The 21,729-nt window shown below is 41.1% G+C and overlaps 1 protein-coding gene across 2 annotated transcripts in view; it reads right to left on the bottom strand.

The window, feature by feature from the left end:
• Positions 1-7,352: 7,352 nt before the first annotated feature.
• The window catches only part of acox3 (acyl-CoA oxidase 3, pristanoyl), a 36,250-nt gene continuing 21,873 nt past the window's right edge, over positions 7,353-21,729 (bottom strand). For both annotated transcript variants that reach the window (XM_063470307.1, XM_063470305.1), the window contains exons 11-19: positions 19,508-19,627; positions 19,308-19,428; positions 15,090-15,212; positions 14,881-14,994; positions 14,099-14,214; positions 11,140-11,314; positions 10,993-11,060; positions 10,248-10,334; positions 7,353-10,044 (exon numbers count right to left, since the gene is read on the bottom strand). In XM_063470307.1, coding sequence (XP_063326377.1) covers positions 9,925-10,044; positions 10,248-10,334; positions 10,993-11,060; positions 11,140-11,314; positions 14,099-14,214; positions 14,881-14,994; positions 15,090-15,212; positions 19,308-19,428; positions 19,508-19,627 — 1,044 coding nt within the window. In that variant the 3' untranslated portion in view covers positions 7,353-9,924. The remainder of the gene's footprint in view (positions 10,045-10,247; positions 10,335-10,992; positions 11,061-11,139; positions 11,315-14,098; positions 14,215-14,880; positions 14,995-15,089; positions 15,213-19,307; positions 19,429-19,507; positions 19,628-21,729) is intronic.

The raw sequence follows: 21,729 nt of genomic DNA, 5'->3' as shown, positions 1-21,729 counted from the left end.
TTGAAAAACACTGGGTGACAATGAACACCGGTAACCTAACAGATGCTCTGCAGTATGCAGAACATGCAACCCGAGTGTTAAAAAAGAAAGAGAAAGGAGGTGTTTTCACTGTGGATCCTGAAACAGGATTTGTGGCATTTGCTGGTGAATACAGAGGACAGAGAAAGGGGCAGCAGAGGAACAGGGGAAAGAAAAGAGTAGCTTTCAGAGGAGATAGATGGGACAGAAATGATAGAGACAATCGCTGTTATAACTGCGGAAAGGAAGGACACTTTGCAAGAGACTGTAGGAATAGGAGTGAGTATCAGAGTAAGTGACTAGAACAGGAAAAAGAACAGGACACAGAAATTTTCAACATAGAACAATTACTCCTAGGTTCTGAACACAAACCCACAGTAACAATCCATGTCAGTGGCCAACCTATAACCATGTTATGTGACACTGGAGCATGTAAAACCGTGTTAAATCAAAAGCCCCAAAATTTAAAATACTCAAGTGATACCCTGATAGTTAAATCTGCATCAGGCCACACCAGTGTTAAATCATTAACAGAGGGATTGTTGCTAGTACACAAAGAAAGCGGCAGAAGTTGTAAGAATCAATGTATATATGACCCATCCTGTCCAGTCAACCTTTTAGGGAGAGATGCTTTAGAAAAACTAAATATTGGTGTAGTGCCAGGGCCAGAGGGCATGTATGCTAAACTAATGTTGCATGAAGTTAGTGAAAATTGATACACACTCTCTTTAGAGCAACATCCAGAACTAGAAGAAATACCTGCTAAGCTGTGGTCTACAGGACAAACAGACGTAGGACTAATTAAAGGAGCAGATCCTGTTGTAGTAAAAACCACAACAACTTACAGGCCAGTAAAGCCACAGTATCCCCTCGCAACAGAAGCTAAAGCAGGAATAAAACCAGTAATAGTAGACATGGAAAAGGCAGGCATTTTAATAAAAACAACTAAAGTAACCTGTAACACCCCTATTTTCCCAGTAAAAAAAGCAAATACGGGAAAGTACCGTCTAGTACATGACCTCAGAGCAATAAATGAAGTAACAGAACAAATCCCGCCTGTGGTAGCAAATCCACACACACTCCTGAATCAAGTGACCCCCAAGGAACAGTGGTTTTCAGTTATAGATTTGTCAAATGCATTCTTTTCTGTACCACTGCACCCTGACTCGCAGCATCTGTTCGGGTTCACCTTTGAGGGTCAAAAGTACACTTACACAAGGTTACCTCAGGGTTTTCAGAACAGCCCCACGCTGTACGCAGAGGCTCTAAAAAAATCTATGTCACTGTGCACACTCCCCGCACCGGGGCAGTTTCTCCTGTATGTAGATGATATACTCATCACAGGGAACACAAAAGCAGACTGCAAAGCGAACACAATGACAGTGTTACACCATTTAGCTGAGCAGGGTCATAAAGTCTCACAGTACAAGCTACAGCTGTGGAGCCCAAAGGTCACATACCTCGGGCACACACTCACAGGGGAAGGGAAAACACTGTTAGACAGCAGAAAACTAGCAGTACAAAATGCTCCAAAACCACTCACAAAGCAACAAATGATGAGCCTTTTAGGTCTCTGCAATTATTGTAGAAGTTGGATACCTGAATATGCTTCTTTGGCTCAGCCTTTGCAGAATCTAATTTATGGTAAAAATCTAGCACTGAAAGATAAATTAGAATGGACACCAGAAGCAGAAAAAGCTTTCAGCAATCTAAAACTCGCACTTCAAACACGTACAGTTTTAGCATTGCCAGATTATGATAAACCTTTCTACTTGCATGTAGACGGAGGTGCAGGCTATATGAAGGCTGTTTTAACGCAGGCCTTCGGGGAAAAGCAACGTCCACTTGCGTTCTATTCGTGCAAATTAGACTCGGTTGCATCAGGTTTGCCTACATGCGTGCAGGCCTGTGCAGCTGCAGCAGAGGCAGTTAAAAAGTCTGCTGATATCGTTCTGGGACACACATTGATTATCAAAGTCCCACATGCTGTAACCTCAATCTTATTGCAAGCAAATTTGTCTTACCTAACACATGCAAGACAACTTTCCTATGTAGGCATTCTGCTTTCGCAGTCACATATCAAAATTGAGAAGTGTGGCCAGTTAAACCCTAGCACACTTCTCCCCACTCTGCAAGATGGTGACGCACACTGCTGTATACAGAAGCTAGATGAGGAGACAAAACCTCGTGCTGACATTTACAGCACACCACAAGCTGGTTTTGTTAACATCTTTGTTGATGGTTCAGCGTCCAAAAATAACTTTGGGCAAAACTGTGTAGGTTATGCAGTAACCACAGCAGACACAGTTTTAGAAGCAAAAGCATTAACTTCCTCACATTCTGCACAAAGTGCAGAACTTACAGCTGTTATACGTGCGTGTCAACTGCATGAAGGACAAGACATAAACATACACACTGACAGCCAGTATGTTTTTGCAGCAGTACATCATTTTGCAAGAATTTGGCAGAATAGAGGTATGATTACTTCTACTGGAAATCCAGTGCAACATGGAAATCTTTTAAAGGCACTGTTGGAGGTGATAACATTGCCAAAACAGTTAGCATTGTGTAAATGTGCTGCACACCAGAAGGACAATTCAGAGGTCACTAAAGGCAATAACTTCGCAGATCAAGCCGCAAAAGCAGCAGCAGCACAACAAACAATAGACACATTAGTGTCTGAATCCTCAACGCAAATACCACTTGATGTACTTAAAACTGAACAAAAAGCTGCACCAACTGCAGAGCAAAAGAAATGGTTAAAATGTGGTGCACAGCTGGAAAATGATTTGATGACTTGTAATGGCAAACCAATATTACCAAAATCCCTACACAAAACAGCAGCATTAGTGACACACGGATCCACTCATGTGTCAACCGGCGGAATGGTAAATATACTTTCTAAACACTTCTACACCCAAAATTTTGAAAATTCAGCAAAGGAATTTGTCAGAACATGCATGATTTGTCAGAAACATAATGCACAGGGAAACCTCAGACCAAGAAGAGGTAACTTTCCCACACCACCTGCAGACAAGATGGACACATGACAACTCACACCTTCGTGACATGGCACAAGACCACATTCACCCATGGATGAATAACGCATGGTATCGCTACGTACATGACAGAACTAAGGGAGAGCCTAATAACACTGCATGCTACGTCTGCTCCCACATGCCAAGCACCTCGACACATCCCACCTTTTATGGAGACTATATGAATAAAACACAAGCCAAGTGCGCTGCCAGTTTCGCGGGCATTGGCTGTCAACATAAGAAAATCATCATTAATGAGACAAGCTCTATCATTTATTCGCTTAACCTTCTTAGTATCTTTCAGGGACCACCCCGACACGAGGTAATCATTGTTGAAAATGATGGACTTGACATTGGAACGTGTGACCAACTCTTCTGGATCAACTTTAATGTGACAAACCGGAACACATCCATTCACTTCCCAGTGTTCTTGGACCAGACTCCAGGGAAGAACCACTCCATGTGTTACCGACAAGACAACGGTAACAGACCCCTAGGCAACACCACCAACTGTAACCAAATCGCTGCCAGCGGAGAGGGTGCACCTGTAAACAGGTTTGCGCCCAGCAACGGCACCTATTGGGTGCAGGGAATGGCCTGGCTGTGTGGACAACGTGCTTACTTCATACTGCCACCCGGATGGACGGGCACCTGTGCCCCAATCTTCATTTCAGATCACACCTTTAGGATGTCAGCTGTAAATAGCTCTCAGACTACAAGACGACGACGAGACATCTCCAAATTGCAACGACATGACCCCATCTATGGCAGTGATGTGCCAGAGGAATTTAAGCTTTGGACCACCGGACAAAAGGTCCTCCACTCACTTTTTCCATGGGTGGGCACCAGAAAGAATATGTTAAGAATTGAAACTTTGGACTACCGCTTTGGACTGTTCATGAATGCCTCGTGCAAAATCAACAATCAACAAAATGAAGAGATTGATGCCCTGCACATAACTGTGATGCAACACCGAGTCGCACTAGATATGATTTTGGCTGAAAAAGGAGGACTCTGTATACTCTTTAACAACACATGCTGCACATACATTCCAGATAATGTACACTCATCCAATATGACTGATGCTCTAAACATACTTAGACAACTCAGGGATGCACAACAACAAGACTACGTCACAAACACAGAAGACTGGCTCACGTGGTTGTTAAACGGCTCTTGAAAATCCCTGCTGTTTAAAGGACTTGTTTTAGTTGGTGTTCTACTATTGTTATTGTGTCTTTTTACTTCATGCGTCATACCTTGTTTGAAGAACATGGTGTCAAAAATGGTAACTGCTTCAATTAATGCTTACATCACCCTGCCACAGAATGAAGAAGATGATAATGAGATAGACATTTGGATATAATATACTCACAAAACCCACTAATTAATGATGTCCTGGCTAAAAATGTTTTACAAGTGGCCATAGACTGATACAGTGTTAGTGAGTTGCTATGTATATAAATATAGGAGAAAAGATCACACAACAGGAGGGAATGTTGAAAGATTTTATTATGTTTATGTTTAGAAGTACATTTTGTTTAAGGTTTTATAGATGTGTTTGCTCTTTTCATTAGAGAAGTTACATTGTGCAAGCTTTGTGTGCATTCCAGAGCTCTCTGACTTTCACACCCACATCCTGGGATCATGGGAGAGGTCACACACCTTGTCTTCTTGTTTATCTCATATATGCCTAGAAGTATATAGTTATTTGTAGATTGAAAGAATGTCTCATCCTAGGAGGTCTGGAACAACTCTGTGCAGCATGAAGAGAGGAGTGCGTTCACTCCTCCTCAGAGTGTTCTGGCATAGATCACACATCTCCTAAGAGAGGTCGTACCTTGTCTTATTGTTTTATGGTAGGATAAACGTATCTATGTCTGTTTTACTCTAAGTGCATTTTGTTTAGATGAACTGCTGGACTTCCAGGCCAGCAGGGTTAGAAGGTCATTTTATGACCGCACACACACACAAGGTATTCTTTGTTCACATGCATACCTATAAGATGTCATATGTTAATGAACCTATGCATATTCATGCAACCACAATAAAAGAATAGTGTTACGGGAGAGCGGACGAGAGCAACTGAGGTCAAGCGAAGGAACAGCGCCTGTCCAGTTCTCTCCCGTGCACGTTAATTTGTAAAACCTGTCTGAGTGTCATTTATTCCAATCTGAGTTGAATTTACAGGAAAACTCCTAACACAGGGAGACTCAGTACTAGTTGCTTTGTTTTGGTTTGGTTTGTTTCACTTGAGACAGATAAAGCTGTGGTGTCCTTTGATGTAGTCTCTCTCTTCACTTGCATACCTACAACTGAGGCAGTGGAGACTGTCAGAAAATGCCTACAAGAAGACAGCTTCTTGGAAGACAGAACCGATCACCCCCAATCAGACTTGCACACTGTTAGACCTCTGCCTCACCACCACACATTTAAATACAACGAGGGTTTCTACAGGCAAAAACATGGCTGTGCCATGGGCTCCCCATGTCACCGATTGTAGCCAACCTTTACATGGAGGAAGTGGAAAGGAAGGCTCTTGGCTCTTTCAAAGGAAGAGTACCCAGCCACTGGTACAGATATGTGGACGACACCTGGGTCAAAATCAAAACCCAAGAAGCGCAAATGCTCACATCAACGCTGTGGATAAAAACATGGTTCACCAGGAAAGACACAAAGGATAACTGCTTGCCTTTCCTGGACTGTGCCGTGCGTAATGAAGAGAATGGCAACCTCAACATTGAAGTTTACCGGGAGCCCCCACACACGGACCAGTACCTCCTCTTTGACTCCCATCACCCTCTGGAACACAGACTTGGAGTAATCAGGACCCTGCTCGTGTGATTAGGTAGAGGATCATTAGGGGGTCCATTGGCCCTCTTGTGGGGGAAACTCCCACAGGGCTTAAATCTGGGACTCTCCACCATTTGACCCTAGAACTGAAGAAGCTTCTCAGATGAAACGTCTTTAAGAGACCTAAAAGAAGTCCAGACGCCTTTCTCTTCAAGCTCCTTAGACTCCTTAAGGTGCAAAAACAGAAATAACCCATCAGAGAAATTGCTACAATATTAGGAGTGTCAAAATCTACAGTTTGGTACATCCTGAGAGAGAGAGAAAGACCTGGATGACTCAGAACCTTCACAGACATAGATCAGGATGCTCACCTCGACAGGTTTACACCCATCAGGAATAACATTATGGCCACTGACAGGTGAAGAGAATTACATGGATTATCTCTTCATGATGGCACTTGATAGTGCGTGGGAAATATTAAGGAGCAAGTGAACATTTTATCTACAAAGCTGATGTGTTAGAAACAGGAAAAATGGGCACGCATTGGACTACCCGACTGGGTAAGAGGGTCTGCAAAACAAAGCAGTCCAAGGAAGAAACAGAGGTGAACAAGTGACAGGCTCATGGGTCAGCCCAGACACATCATGGCATATGAGACATGTGCTCTGATACAACAGACAAGATAGTGACGAGCTGTCTGGACTCTGGTTTATTTAATATTCTAAGATTTAGTTTGTATTCCGGGTTTTGGTTCTTATTATCATGTTTCTGCTTTGTGTAGTGTTGCCATCTAGTCTTTAGGTTTCTGCTACATGCCTCTCCTGTGTGGTCGGCAGTCGGTGTTCCCTTTCTGTCTCAGTCTTTTTTCAATGTCCGTTTTCTCCTTCGTCTCCTTGAGATGCAATTTACAAATTTTATATTTAAGAGTTTGAGAGTGCGAGCACTACTGTTGCCTAACAGCAAGGACCACATTCATTTGTGGGGTATTTGGTTTTGCTGCCAAGAAACTGGGATTTATGTTGTGTGTGGTACTTTTACTTAGCATTTAGACTTTTCATTTCCTGCCTTGGTTAGGTTTAGTCAAAGATCATGGTTTGGATAAAAATTCGTGTGTCTATGTCTCTGTGGTCATCGTATTTCCTGATATAAACTTCAGTTTTCAGTTGACTTTTAGATGATTTTTAAGGCGTAAAATGTTGAGATTCAGACTGTTTATTTTAAATGTTTAAATGAAATCATGTAATAATGTCAAATTGTTCACCCACCCAAAACTAAATTGAGCTGACCAACATCTAGACACTGCTGTAAAACCTTGTATTTCTTGCCTCTATCAACTTTTTGTCAAAAAATGTTTGTCAAGATTTTTCAACATTTTAATAGAGCTTTCTTTTGAAAATAGATTTTCAACATCTCTAAACAGATCAGTTTTCTTTAAAAAAAAAAAATCATACATTTTGTAAACACAATTGCAGAATTATTTCAGAAAAAACAAAAATGGACAAGTTCAAAAACTGAGCTTTTATTTAATTGAGCCATAGAACAAACCTCTGCTATGCAGTGAGGTGCTTTAGCTTGACTTTTCCAGCCGTGAGCATTGCAGAGTTTTTCCACAGTATAAAAACTTCGGCAGTGTTTCAGCTGACACAAAGAACATGGGGATGTAGTGATAGCCTTATACTATAAATGTTTTTATCCAAATAACATTGGTTAAAAATAAAGAACATAAAAAAATAAAAATGATGTTAAGTTAGATCAGAGTAAAAATTTTGGCGACTGCTGCTACCCCTCCTGTAGATGCTCGTGCAGAATAAATGTGAAAATCCTCGGTGAGCTTTCGTGAGTTGTCACATTCACATTCAGTTATCTAGATTTTCAGGACACTTGATCTCTGACCTTGATCTTGGCTTCAAGATCACTGAGATGTGAACTTATCCAAGAATTTTAGAAACTGCACCTTTGGTATGAATTTTAAAATCCTATGTCACCTTGTTCCGGGGTTATGACATTCAAGATAAAACAAACCAATGGATGAGTTCAGCAGGTTGGAGAGTTCTGTGTACAGTGTTAAAGGGATTCTTCAACAGATTTCTAAAGAAAAAATGAACAAAGATCAAACAACCCTGCTTGAACCCAAGTTTCAAGGATGCTTCTTTTCAGGACTTTGCAGAATGGACTTGGACGAGATGGCTAATCATTACTGAGAATAGCATTAATGAAGCGGAATAAAGAAATGAAAAGGTGAATCTCACATATATTGCTATGATCAAAGCATGGTTTTAAAATGGCTACAGTGTAGTCTCATTGTGTATCATCTGGTCGTTTAAAGGCAGAGTCGGAGAAAGCGACACTGTTAGCCAAATCATGAGCCTTAAAATAAAAGCAAATTTTACAGGAAAAAGAAGCTAAAGCAAAAAAAGGAAAGAAAAGAGCTGGAGATAAAAACGGGTATCTAATGCTTAATTTTAGCTTTAACTACTATTAAAGCAGTTGATATAGCTGGTAGCTAGTAGAAGCTATCAGTGAAAGGGGTTCGTATCTCAGAGCATCTATTTGTGATGGAAGCATAGAGAACCTAAGAATCCCTTACTTACCAACAGCCAAGGACAAAGCCATGACATTTAACACCCAAAGATTAACTGCCATAGCTACTCAGCAACAAACAAATCAAATTTGAACCATTAAAAAAAAATTACTCAATGTTACATCTGTGAAATGGTCATCTACAGCTACCTTTAGTACCATTGATATTCATTTAGACTCTTTTTCTCCAATTGATCTTTCTGAGTTAACTTCAATAATTCCTCCAAACCATCAACATGTCTTTTAGACCCCATTCCTACAAAACTGCTCAAAGAAGTTCTGCCATTAATTAATTCTTCAATCTTAAATCTGATCAACCTATCTCTAATAATCAGCTGTGTATCACAGGCCTTCAAGCTGGCTGTAGTTAAACCTTTACTCAAAAAGCATCTCTAGACCCAGCTGTCTTAGCTAATTATAGGCCAATCTCCAACCTTCCTTTCATATCAAACATCCTTGAAAGAGTAGTTGTCAAACAGCTAACAGATCATCTGCAGAGGAATGGCTTATTTGAAGAGTTTCAGTCAGGTTTCAGAGCTCATCACAGCACAGAAACAGCTTTTTTTAAACACAGTGCTATTAAAGTATTTGCTCTTCTTTAGGCCAAAATCGTTTTTCCGGTCGTTTAGAGGTGGACTTGAAGGCGTGTTACGGATCATAGTCCTGTTGAATAGCCAGAGTGCGCCTGAGCCTCAGGGCATGAACTGATGGCCCAAAATTCTGCTCTTTGTTAGAGAGCAAAACTCATGTTATAAAGTGACACAACCAATCAGGCTTCAGGGTTTTTTTTCTCTTAATTAAATTGTCTTTTAAAAACTGTATTTTCTATTTACTTGGTTATCTTTGTTTAATATTACAACGCATTTATTTCACCAGCTATAACATGTGTGACATGTAAAAAAATAAAAGCTTCTTACTGGGTAAAATGTATATGAGCAAAGGGTGGAAAGGAATGTTTTTGTACAGAAGATACGCCACATTTTATTTGATGATATATACACATGTGCTGTGTAATGCATCTTTCTATATCTAGTTATAGTGATACATGTACACAAGTATGTGTTGATCTACAAATGTGATGAAAAAAAAAAGCATATCGACATTTCTGGTGTGAAGTTAGAAAAACTGGACGCAGAGATGGTAAAACTATTAAAATATACCAGCTATTAACCACCAATGATGTTACCAGAAATGCTGAAGCATGTCGATGTCTTAGGGCTGCAACTAATTTTAATTACTGTTGAGTAGCACACAGTTTTCTTAAAGTTTAAGCACTCATGTGCAACTAAATGATAATGAAAATGTGGGTGTATGAAGCAGAGGATTCATGAAAGTTTGTTGAAATCTCGAGTGTCACAGTTTGTAAAGTTTTGTATGGACTTGTTCAACATTTCCTAACATTGTTGGAATTTGAGCCCAAGCAAATTTTAAGTTTTACATAAACTTCAGGCACTGGACAGACATGCAGAGATCCTTTGCAGAGCACGACTGGGTTTTAGAGTTTTGGACGCAGAGATCCAAGCACAGGTTTGTCTGAGCAGAACTCCTTCCACCAGGATGGACGTTCCAGCACTTTGCTGCCCTGCATTATTGTGGACCACAGGTGGTTGTAAATCTGCAGCAAGAGGACAAAGGAAAAGCATTTCTTCACTTATTTAACATGGATTCTTACGCTTATTATCGGAAGGGTCCTGAGATTACTTGTGTTACGATGTAGCCAAATATAAATAAAAGTGAAATGTTTCAATGTCCTTGAAATTTGACGCACAGCAAAGTTTTTAGGATACAACTAGATTTTCTGTGTTTATATGCGTTTACCTGTCCATCAGCGCAGCCAATAGGTGAGTTGAGGATGAAATCAGTGGGTGCCAGGACGTCCACTAAGGCTACTGCATCATCCTTTAGCTGTGAGAGAGACAGAGCAGATTTTACAGTCAGGTCAAGCCATCATTTCTTCAATGTCTTTCTGTTCTATGAGGACATTCCCAAAGTACAGGAGAGCACAAGTAAGTGAGACGGATAACATCAATAAAAAGGCACAGTTAGACCAAACGCGTCAGTGTATAACTACGTGGTCCAAACGATGGATGGAGCCACTTTGAGGTCACCGACAGATTCTGAAGCTTTGAGTTTTTTCACTATCTTTGTGTTTAGAAATCAAATGTTGTGAATTGCAAATCTGACTGATAGCCAGGATCCGGCCTTCTCCGGGGGACATGTTAATCAAAATGTGGACACGCCCTAAAGCATACCCGACTTTTGACTTTCATGGTACCAAAATAGTCAAATGTCAAGTTAAAGATTAATGTGTAACATTATCTGCTTTATTGTGTCAAAGGAGCCACTTATGTGTTTTTATTCCTGATCTCTTAACTCATAAATACAAACAGCTGAATAAAGAACAAAAACATGACAGTACGTAACGCACACATGTGCTTCTTATAGCTGTGCCCTATACATAGGAATGTGAATGCATTCCTATATACTTGAACAAATTCCTGTATATCTGCCATAAACAGCTCTACCCTCTTTCTGTCTCAGTCTTTGGTAGCAGCTCGTGTACCTGGGAGCAGAGAGTGAGGATTGCCATCTGGACCAGCTCAGTAGGCTTACGTCCACTCCAGTAATTACCTAGAAACAACAACACTGTGTTACCACATCACTATGATGAAGATTTCTCCGTATATACAGCATCGAGCCCACTACATACCCTGGTACAGTGTTGCCATGTGGCTGCTGAGGCTCCACAGCCCATACAGGGCACAAAGTTTCCTTAATACTGGTTTGAGACCAGCTGGTGTGTCCCGATTAGTGGTCAGCTCATGAAACCTCTGCAGGCAGGTGTGCTCAATGTAGGCCATGGCCAGTGACCTGCAGTAGTAAACCTGTACACATACATTTATAACCAGAGTTAAAAGTCTGTAAGTACACTGAAGACATAAAAACACAGAAACAGCTGATTTGTAATCTAACCATGTGCAGGTGTTCTTGGTGTGGTGCTGCTCTTAAGAGTCTTTATGAGATACAGAAGCGATACAAAGACTGGACGTGTCAATCTGTAGGCCCACAAAACTCCTATACAGGAAGCTGATTTTGGCTTTTTTAAAAGTCCGACCTCTGAGTCTCACCCAGTAGATAAAGCAGAGTTTAACTGGAGCCGATGTGGGTAAGGGGCCTTACCTACTACCTGCTCACCCTGGTATGAAGAAACCTGATCAGCCTAAATCAGATCCTATCAGTCCCATCTGTTAGCGGTAGCTGCCCACTTGTTATTTCTGGGATGATTTTAGTAGCCTGGACACCTGGGAAAGATTATTTTTTATTATTATAGCTAGGGTAACCTGTATTTGTGCCACTAAAGAATAATATTCAGACTTCTACGTTTACTGTTTCACCAAAGATGAAAAGGTGAATGTTCACTATCTGAAGCAACTTAGCACTAACAAAATAACAATCAAATCACCTCAACTATACTTATCTAACTAATCTGCTTTGAGCTAATGCTGACTTATTATGTTTGGTAACAAGAGGTTGGAGAAAGGATGATCCTGTTATTCCAGGCCGAGGATAATCACCCGACAGGAAAGCTCCCGGACGTATGATGCAAATCAAAATCCTTCTGAATTAGCTTTTAGCACAGAACAAATGAGCAGATGAAAACCAAAAATTAGAAAATCCCTTCACAGGTCGGACTGCAGCTCCCCCTCTACTGCTGCAATTTTCAGCTGTGACCGTCTGAGATCTTCTGAACTGCTCATCTGACAGAAGACAAAAGGGAAGAAGCTCAAATCTATTTTACACCCCACTTTGGTACCTGCTCACCCTTTCTCCCCCCTCTCTCCTACTGGACGTCACATCTTTGCATGTTGACCATCCAACCATGTAATCATCAGTGTCCACCCACATTTTTTCTACTTCTCTCTGACTCTGAGATTTAACTCAAAGTTTAAACATTAAAATCACTTCATTACAGTTTCTTTGCTTTTCTTAACAGAATTCAAGTTCCCATCACATTGAAACATTCAGTCACATTTGGCTTCATGTTTCACTCAGTTTATTCTAATTAGATCTGTGTAATTTCACAGATCTAATTTCACTGTAACACGATCACATTTCAACTCAAATACAGAGTAATACTTTCTTTTACTTTTAAAAACTCTGTTAGGTTATTTATTTATTATTAGTTTATTTCAGGCACGTTTTTGTTGCCTAAAATAAACTTCTCTGCAAGTCAGATGTTCTCTGACGTTAGTGTGTCGCTTTTAACCTCATTCTGCACCACACGCACACGTGCACACACACACACACACACACGTGCACGCACACACACACACACGTGCACGCACACACACACACACACACACACACACACACGTGCACGCACACACACACACACGTGCACGCGCGCACACACACGCACACACGCGCACACACACGCACACACATACACAGGGTACTCTCTCAGTGAGGTCTGTTATTAGAATCACTGTTATTCTCATTTCTGATTCATTGTACTGGTAAACGTAGACATATTTATTTGTATTTATGTATTTAATATGTGACACACACAGAACTCAAACATTAGAACACATATTTCCAGATATTTCAAACTACATTTCTTCTTTATATACTGATCAAACTTATATTTTGATTTATCTTTGATTAAGAACAAAAATGCTTTATTATTAGGAAATATGCTAGGCCTGCGATGGACTGGCAACCTGTCTGGGGTGTACCCCACCTCTCTCCCTGTGGCAGCTTGGATAGGCTCCACCCCCCACGACCCTGATAAGGATAATTGGAGAAGATGGATAGATATTAGGACATAGAGAAAAGCTCTGTCGTCTTTATTAGGACTCAGTCTCCTTCTACCCCAGGTCACATGACAGAAGCAACGGATAGTGGAGGAAACTATGCTGACTGCAGACAGAAGTATGCTCTTCTGCACAAAGTAATGGGGGGCATTTCATCAGTTTTCTGTATATATTGTGTTCTGTGGATGTCGACTGTCCAGAGAAACAAAGACATTCATTCTGGAAAGAGATGTTGACACTGTATTCCCCAAATGTCACATTTCAAATACTATCAAGTACACTGACTGCTTCACTACTGACTGATCCATGGATCGAGGAATCAGGGAAGCCGTTTGGTTTCTATAACTTTTGGTGCAGCATATACAGTACTGCAGATGCAGGTTAATGTCTGCATCATGGTGCTGCACAGCCTGCTTTGAATATTTCTGACCTGATCTGTTTACTATGATTTACATCCTGAGTAGAAGATGTAAGGTTGGAGTGGACAGACGCATCTTTTCAGTAGTCTTAGAGTCTTAGAGGCAGAACATTTCATAGTGTTCATACTCTTTCCCCCAGACCATAAAAGGTTCCTGCTGACTAAGAAAAAAAGGCAATCAAGTTCCAAGGTCCATCACTGACAGCAGCACAGGCTGTTTCAATAACAGGTCAGTTTGTCTCAGAGTTCATCTCAGTTCAATGAATCCAAATCAAACGACCTTTAGCTCAGTCTGATTTGGATAAACAGCATCAAGTTTCTGTCCAAACTTCAGCCAGTGCCAGTGAAGCAGCATATGATGCTGAATGCCACCAGAACCAGATGTTTGGATGTAAAGTTGGTGTATGTGTGTGTCTGCAGACAGTGGTTTGTCTTACTTGGCAGTTGTTACGGGCTTCAAAGTCATCGTTGCCCAACGCTCGCTCTTGTTCCAGCTTCTTCTGACTCTCCTCCAGCAGGAAACACACAAGCCACTTATAGGCTGCCAAAGGCACTGACACACAAAGGCGAGGATGTTAGCTACATTGGAAACGTTTGAATAATATAGTCTGTAGTCAAGCTGAACCAGTCACATCAGAAAGGCAGATACATTTACATGTTTATGGCCAATTATTATAAATCACAATCAGGCAGCTCACAGTGCAGAGAAGCAGGCTCAGACACATGCGTCTCTATCAGTTCCCCTTTTTATTTATGTTCCTTTTTTCCTAAACTTCCCCCACCTCCCCTCCTTTGTAATCACATCGATGGTGTTGGATTAGGACCAGCGCGCAGTGTGGGGTCCTCTCAGACCCACAGCAGAGGGCTGAGAAAGAGAACAGACCCCAGATCCTGAGGAGGGAGCCTGTTTCTTACTGGGTCAGCAGGGAAATGAACTTAACTGATATTTTTGTGTTTGTGGTAAAGTTTGTCATATTTGCTCAATTAAACTGTTTAACAGACTGCATTTGTTCATTTAATGTAAAGCTGAATTTCAGGGCTAAGTGACTAAAATTCACTGTACTCTCGTTTGTGGAACACATTGAAAATTATACATTTACCTCATTTGCTAATCTCGCTCTGCTTTAAAAGGTTTATAGTATATAAGAGGATCTGAAAGGAAGAAATTCCACTATCTCATGTAAAAGGTGATTTGAAGCTGTAGCAGAAAGTAACGTACCTGCAGAATCCACACAGTCGTCCACTGTGAGTGCAGTGAACCTGCTTTTGAGGATCTCCTGAGACTCCTCCAGAAAATCCACGGTGTGAAAGGGAGACTCAATCCGCACACCGTCTGACCCCCCCATAACACAAACACAAAAGAGAGAAGCTTTAGTGACTGACCTTTACTGCAGGTATTTATAATCTATTGGTGAACAGAGGACTGACCACGCTGTTTTGCATGGAGCCAGGAGAGCAAATAGCTGCTGGTCTGTTGCAGCAGTACGTTGTTGTCTCCTTCATATGTGCAGTTTGGGTCATTGTCATCACGCAGATCACCCAGCCGATTCACTGAAATAAAAAAGGAAACACTGACAGTTAGCTATTGATGTATACACACAGTACTGTGCACAAGTGTTAGGCAGGTGTGAAAAATGCTGCAAACAAAGAAAGCTTTCAGAAATATAAATGATGGTTTATTGGCCCCAAAAGTATTCTCCAGCAGGACAAGAAGCACAAACACAGCCAGTCATTAAGAGCTATCTTCAGCGTAAAGAACAAGAAGTACTGGATGGTCCGGCCCCCACAGAGCCCTGAACTCAACATCGAGTGTGTCTGGGATTACAGACAGAAGGATGTGAGGAAGCCGACATCCACAGCAGATCTGTGGTTAGTTCTCTGAGATGTTTGGAACAACCTACCAGCAGAGTTCCTTTAAAAACTGTGTGTGGACCTAGAAGAAGGCAAAGGGTGCTCCCACCAAAGATTGATGTGATTTAGCTCCCCCCCCCCCTACTGCAACCATTACCGAGACTATTTCAGCAGATCTACACCACGGCAGCAGTGATCAGTGAGATGCCTGGCTAAAAGCTCAACAGTCACAAAGAGCAGTACCCTCCATAGAGAAGGAGACTAGCGGCTAAGATCAAGGTAGCACAGAGGGAAGTTAGCCAACTATCGGAGCTGCAGAAAGGTGCAACAAAGAAGGTGCTTAACAAGTACAGCAAGCTGTCCATTCCCGAGGAAACTGCCAAGCAACGACTCACAGCCTTGGCCAGCCAAAGAGGTTCACCAGAGAGATAGAAGGCAGGAGAATAAACCAGCTGTTCCCTACAGAACCATCGGAGGTGTTCTCTCAGAGACACAAGAACAATGTTGCTACAAAAATGGTGAGAAAAAGGCAATTAACAGTGGAAGAGAGACAGACCATCATAACACTTAAAAATATAACATTTCAAAGAAAGTCGTCAGTGACCATTAAAAGACACTGAGAAACAAACTGTGACAGGAAGAGATCTGCAGACACAAAGACACAACTGAATCAGAGGACAAGTTTCTGAGAGTTAACAGCTGTGTGATAGGCCGGTCACAGGACAACAGCTTCAAGTGCAACAGTGGTCGTAGTGAGCAAGTCTCAGTTTCAACTGTGAAGAGAAGACTTCGAGCTGCAGGTTTGACAGGATGAGCTGCAGCAAGAAAGCCAGACGTCAGAATAAGACTGAGAGGCTTGTCTGGGCCATGAAATGCTACCATTGGACTACTGAAGACTGGAAGGTTTTATGGACTGATGAATCAAACTTTGAAATCTTCGGTTCGTCACACAGGAGCTTTGTACGCCGTCGAGTAGGTGAAAGTTCCACAGTGTGTGGCATCAACTGTCAAACATGGAGGAGGAAGTGTGATGGTCTGGGGCTGTTTGCTGATCCAGGGTCGGTGACGTGTACAGAGTGAGAGGCTCCCTGAACCAAAACTTTAACTTTAACGGCAACCAATGAAGAGAAGCTAAAACTGGAGTGATATGTGACCTTCTGTTTGGGCCAATTAAAGGTCTTGTTGCAGCATTCTGCACAGTCTAAAGAAACAAGCAAAGAGACTTTTACGATAATCCAAACAGGAAGAAATAAAAGCATGAAGAATCATTTCAAGTTCAACCTTTGACACCAGTAGTCTGCGATTAGAAATATTCCTTAGATCAGGGGTCTCGAACTCCAGGCCTCGAGGGCCGGTGTCCTGCAGGTTTTAGATCTCACCCTGGGTCAACACAACTGAATCACATGCAGGGCTCTAGACTAACTTTTTGACATGGGCGCACAAAATTTAGGCGTACCGGCACAAAAGTTAGGCGCACTCAAATTTTTCAACCGCTTCGCTTAACACCGCAGTTTTACATGTGCACCTTCTTTGGGGGGAAGTCCATACAGACAATATTCATTTCTAAATTATTAACTAACATCTTGTGCTTAAAGTGCTTTGTCAATATTGTAGAAAATGTTAAACTTAATCATCATTTTGGCCTGACGACCTGTTTGCTGCTGCCTGCTGCTGAAAGGCAGTGGGGAGAGGGGACACTTGGGCAGTGCATTTATTGCAGCATGAAGTGTGTTTTCTGGATACACTGCTGCTTTTTCAGCATTCAAAGATTGATGGCACCATGTCAGAGCTGGCTATGAATTTCAGACAGATCAGGCCTTAACTTAACACAAAAGTTATCAACAGTTCTTTTCATCTTTTCTTATTACCCACACCTACATCCACTTCTCTCAGGCCTAGGCTGCTCACTAGGGCTGGGTATCATCACTGATTTCTATAATCCATTCGATTCCGGTTCTCAAAGTCCTGATTCGATTCAGTTTAGCCTCAGACAGTCAGAAATATTATAATTCTGATCATTTATCAGTACTGACTTGTGAGACTTCATCCGAATTGTGAACATCACAGCAGATGCCTTTGTGTCAAAGTAACAGAATAAAACACAGAAAAACATGAAGATTTTCCTGGTCTAGCTTTTTATAGCAGATAACCTTAAAAATATTCTGCAATATTCTGCAATTTTGCATAATTTTAAGGAGTTTAAATTTCTTCAGTATTAAACAGCAGAAATTAGGCTTTCTTGTCGGACGTCATTTACATGAAAAAAGAAAAAGACAGCGCTGTAAACAACGGTAGACTGGTGGGTAATAAGCGAATGAATAATCCAGAAAACAGATTTGAGACGGGAAACTGTTCTTGAAGTACACACAGGGAGCTGTGTAGGAAGTGTAATTTTTATCGTGGGGAAGCAAAACAGCAAAAGTCAGAGGGAATTCATGACGACATTGATCAAATGTGAAGCGCAGTTTGCTGCTTCTTTTTGGCTCGGCGAATTTTGGTTGGAGAGACAAAACCTGCAGCTCAGAATCAGCGCAAAAAGACGGAAACACAGCGCGGACCCGACGCATCAGAATCGCTAAGCTCCGACAGCGTGTCCGTCTGCGGGCCGTCCGGTGAGAAAGCCGAGAAAGACAAAGCTGATTCTGATGCGTCGGGTCGCTCTGTGTTTACGTCTTTGTGTGGAATCCGTTAATGAATTGATATCGCCTTATTAAAGCTACTCACCTCCCTCTTCTACCTGCACTTTCCACTGGACCACGGCCAATCAGAGAGGTCCCGCCCCTGACTATCTCTGATTGGTTTAGTCCACGATAGGGGCATAATGTGTGTCTGTTGTTGACCACATGGAGAGTTGCAGAGATTTTTTTTTTGTTACCCAAACAGGTGCGACCAAATGTTTTTTTTTAGTCGCACCACGGAAAAATTTGGTCGCACTCTAGAGCCCTGGCATGATTAGTTCATTACCAGGCCTCTGGAGAACTTCAAGAGAGGTTGAGGAGGTCATTTAGCCATTTAAATCAGGTGTATTTGATCAAGGACACATCTAAAACCTGCAGGACACCGGCCCTCGAGGCCTGGAGTTGGACACCCCTTGTTTAGATGATAAAAACAGCTCTGAACCAGCCGTTTGGAGTGATGCTCTATTGAACTGTTGAATATGACTCTGAGGTTTCTGAGGTTCGATTTAACAGAAGAGTCTAAAAAGCTGATATGCTGTCTAATTTCTTAAATCATATGATCAGAAGCAATAATCAAATTATTAATATTTTCATTTATCCAAGGACAAACATTTAAACACATTTTTCCAGAGATGCCACTACGTCTAAAATAGAGTTACACTGACTGTTGAAGGATGAAACATTTGAGTCCACATCACTATAAGTTTAAATCAGCATCAAACATGGCAGAGAACCTTTCAGCAGCTCCTGGTTTATAATTCGCCTTGGATCCAAATAAAATGACAAAATAAAAAATATGCAGCTGTGGTCACTCACATGGAAACCCTCCACACAAACATCAATTACAGTTAAATCCAAGAAGAAAACAAGATCCAGTGTGTGGTCCTTTATATGACTGGGACCGGAAACATGCTGCCTAAAGTGAAAAGATTCTGTATTCTGTATTTTTGGATGATGATTTTTGGATCCTCTCTAATCTTTTTTGAGAGGGCTTTGCAGATTATTTTAAGTTCAACATTAATATCTTGGACAATAGCTGACATGTCCTCCTGAGAGGCAGCCAACCCTAAGTGAGCATGTGCAGGAGTGATATTGAGACAGAGAGAGAGAGACTGACTGGCCAAGTATCCGTGTCCACCACAGGCCTCCCGGCACTCCTGGATGCCTCTTTGAGCAGTCCATGATCCCAGTGGTTTGCTGGAGCAACCAATTGCATGGATCTCTCTGCCCATCTCTGCCTGAGAAACACAGATATATTAAACTTTACTTCATAAAAACTGAGCACTCTAAATACACACATGCTGCATGTTTACTCACTGTGTCACTTTTGTCTTTCAACATCTGTCCAATCTGAAACTCAAGAAAGTTCATAGTGGTGGATTTGGTGAAGTTTTCAAGAGCATATGCTGCCGCCAAGTACGGAATCAGACGCCATTGCTAGAAAAACACACAATAAGCACATGGAATATAACAACAGCAGCCACACTCATTCACTTATTTACTGTTGCTGTTTAACCCTAGAACACTATCGCCGGGTGATTTATACCCGAGAAAATACATTTACATGATTTCTCTCTCCTCCAGCTGTTTGCGTGTCGAGGAGCCTGTGCCTTCACCTCGGAAGTCTCAAATGTCCCAGGAATGGGTGGACCAAAGACCAGCTTTCCAGAGTCATTATTTTGTTTTAGGAGGTTTATTTTTCATTTTGTTAGACATGGCACAGTTGAAAGTAAAAGAAGAGTACTCTAATTTCTCATGTGTTGTCATATTTTGATATATTTGATTACTTTTCATTGGTTATATTATATCGGGTAAAAATCACCCGGCACTAGTGATCATGTTACTATTTATAGCGATAGTGTTCTAGGGTTAATATAAAAAACATGATTCCCAAAATACACTGATGGACTCAGAAAACTAAGAAAACTAAGAATATATACTAAACTTTATTTACTCTGCAATGTGTCAGAATACAGATCATTACATAAATCGTTACTGTATCTGAATTCTTCTCATGTGAGGATTTATAATTTCTGGATATTTAGTAGTTGAATCGCTTTTACATTTTCATTAGCAGTAGTGTGATGTTGATCCCAGAGGAAAGATTCAAAACTTTCAGTCCATATTTTATAATTTATTCAACAGTCATTAGTTTTATTGTTACTTGGCATCCATTTCCATAATGTATAAGATATTTTAATGACTAAATTATACTTTAATTCCAATAATAAAAGCCTAAGCGCACACAATAGTGATGTAACTACTACAAACAGTAACTTTAAATCTAAACAGAAAAAAAATATTTCTCGCCGTTACTCAGACCTAACATACTGAAAATAACAATGAATAAAGCAGCTCTGACAGTGGTTAATATCTGATATCTAATCTGTAATGATTATTTTGTAAAACTGACCACGTTTTAGTCACTTCAGAAAGGCAAGCTGATCTGATGGGCTCTAACAGTAAATGTCAGCAGTGCTGGGAGAAATTCATGGTTATTAGAAAGTATTGAAATCACGGCTGTTTTCTCACATGCATAAATGTGCACAGCTTCCTCATTCTAATAAAACCAGGAACGCAAAAATCAAGCTAAGGTCCTGTTAAAAGTTTTTCACACCACTGTTACGTTTGAGCAGTTGTATGCATGTGCAACTTTAACATTTAAATCCGAGCTCCTCTTGGTCGGCACTAAGTCAACATTATCCAGAACCAACAGTTTCTCTGTTACTATCAATAACTCGCTGGTCTTCGTTTCTTCCTCTGTGAAAAGTTTGGGTGTCATCCTCGACAGTACTCTATCTTTCAATACATACATTAATAATGTTACTCGGTCTGCATATTTTCAATTGCGCAACATTAATCGTCTCCGTCCTTTTCTCTCCCCACATGCCACTGCCATTCTTGTCCACGGCCTTGTTACTTCCCGGATTGATTATTGTAATTCACTTCTTTTTGGTCTTACTCAAAAATCCATCCACAAGCTTCAACGCATCCAAAATTCTGCTGCCCGTATCATCACCAGGACCCCTTCTATCCACCACATCACTCCTGTCCTGCAGCAGCTTCACTGGCTCCCGGTCAAATATTGCATCAATTTCAAAATACTCTTGTACACATTTAAGGCTATTCATCATCTCTCTCCTCCATATCTCTCTGATCTGGTTAAGATCACCGCCCCATCTCGATGTCTCAGATCTTCTTCTTCCCTTTCACTCTCCCCCCGTCTTGCCACCATGGGGAGCAGGGCTTTCAGCTGTTCTGCTCCACGACTCTGGAATTCCCTACCTCCTGATTTAAGAAATATCTCTTCCTTCTCTCTCTTTAAGTCCCAACTCAAAACTCACTTGTTCAAAATAGCTTATCCCACATAACCTCTCCACTCTGCTATTTTAAATTTGTTTATGTCTTATGCTCTTATCATTGTGTAAACTGCTTGCTTTTATGTTGCTTTTATTATTCTACTGTGTACAGTGACCTTGAGTGTTTTGAAAGGCGCTTTCAAATAAAATGTCTTATTATTATTATTATTATTATTATTA

This window comes from Pelmatolapia mariae, linkage group LG3_W, assembly GCF_036321145.2.
Source record: "Pelmatolapia mariae isolate MD_Pm_ZW linkage group LG3_W, Pm_UMD_F_2, whole genome shotgun sequence".
In the NCBI taxonomy this organism is placed as follows: domain Eukaryota; kingdom Metazoa; phylum Chordata; class Actinopteri; order Cichliformes; family Cichlidae; genus Pelmatolapia; species Pelmatolapia mariae.
Note: the sequence above shows the minus strand (reverse complement) of the source record. Positions and strands in the feature narration are given on the sequence as shown.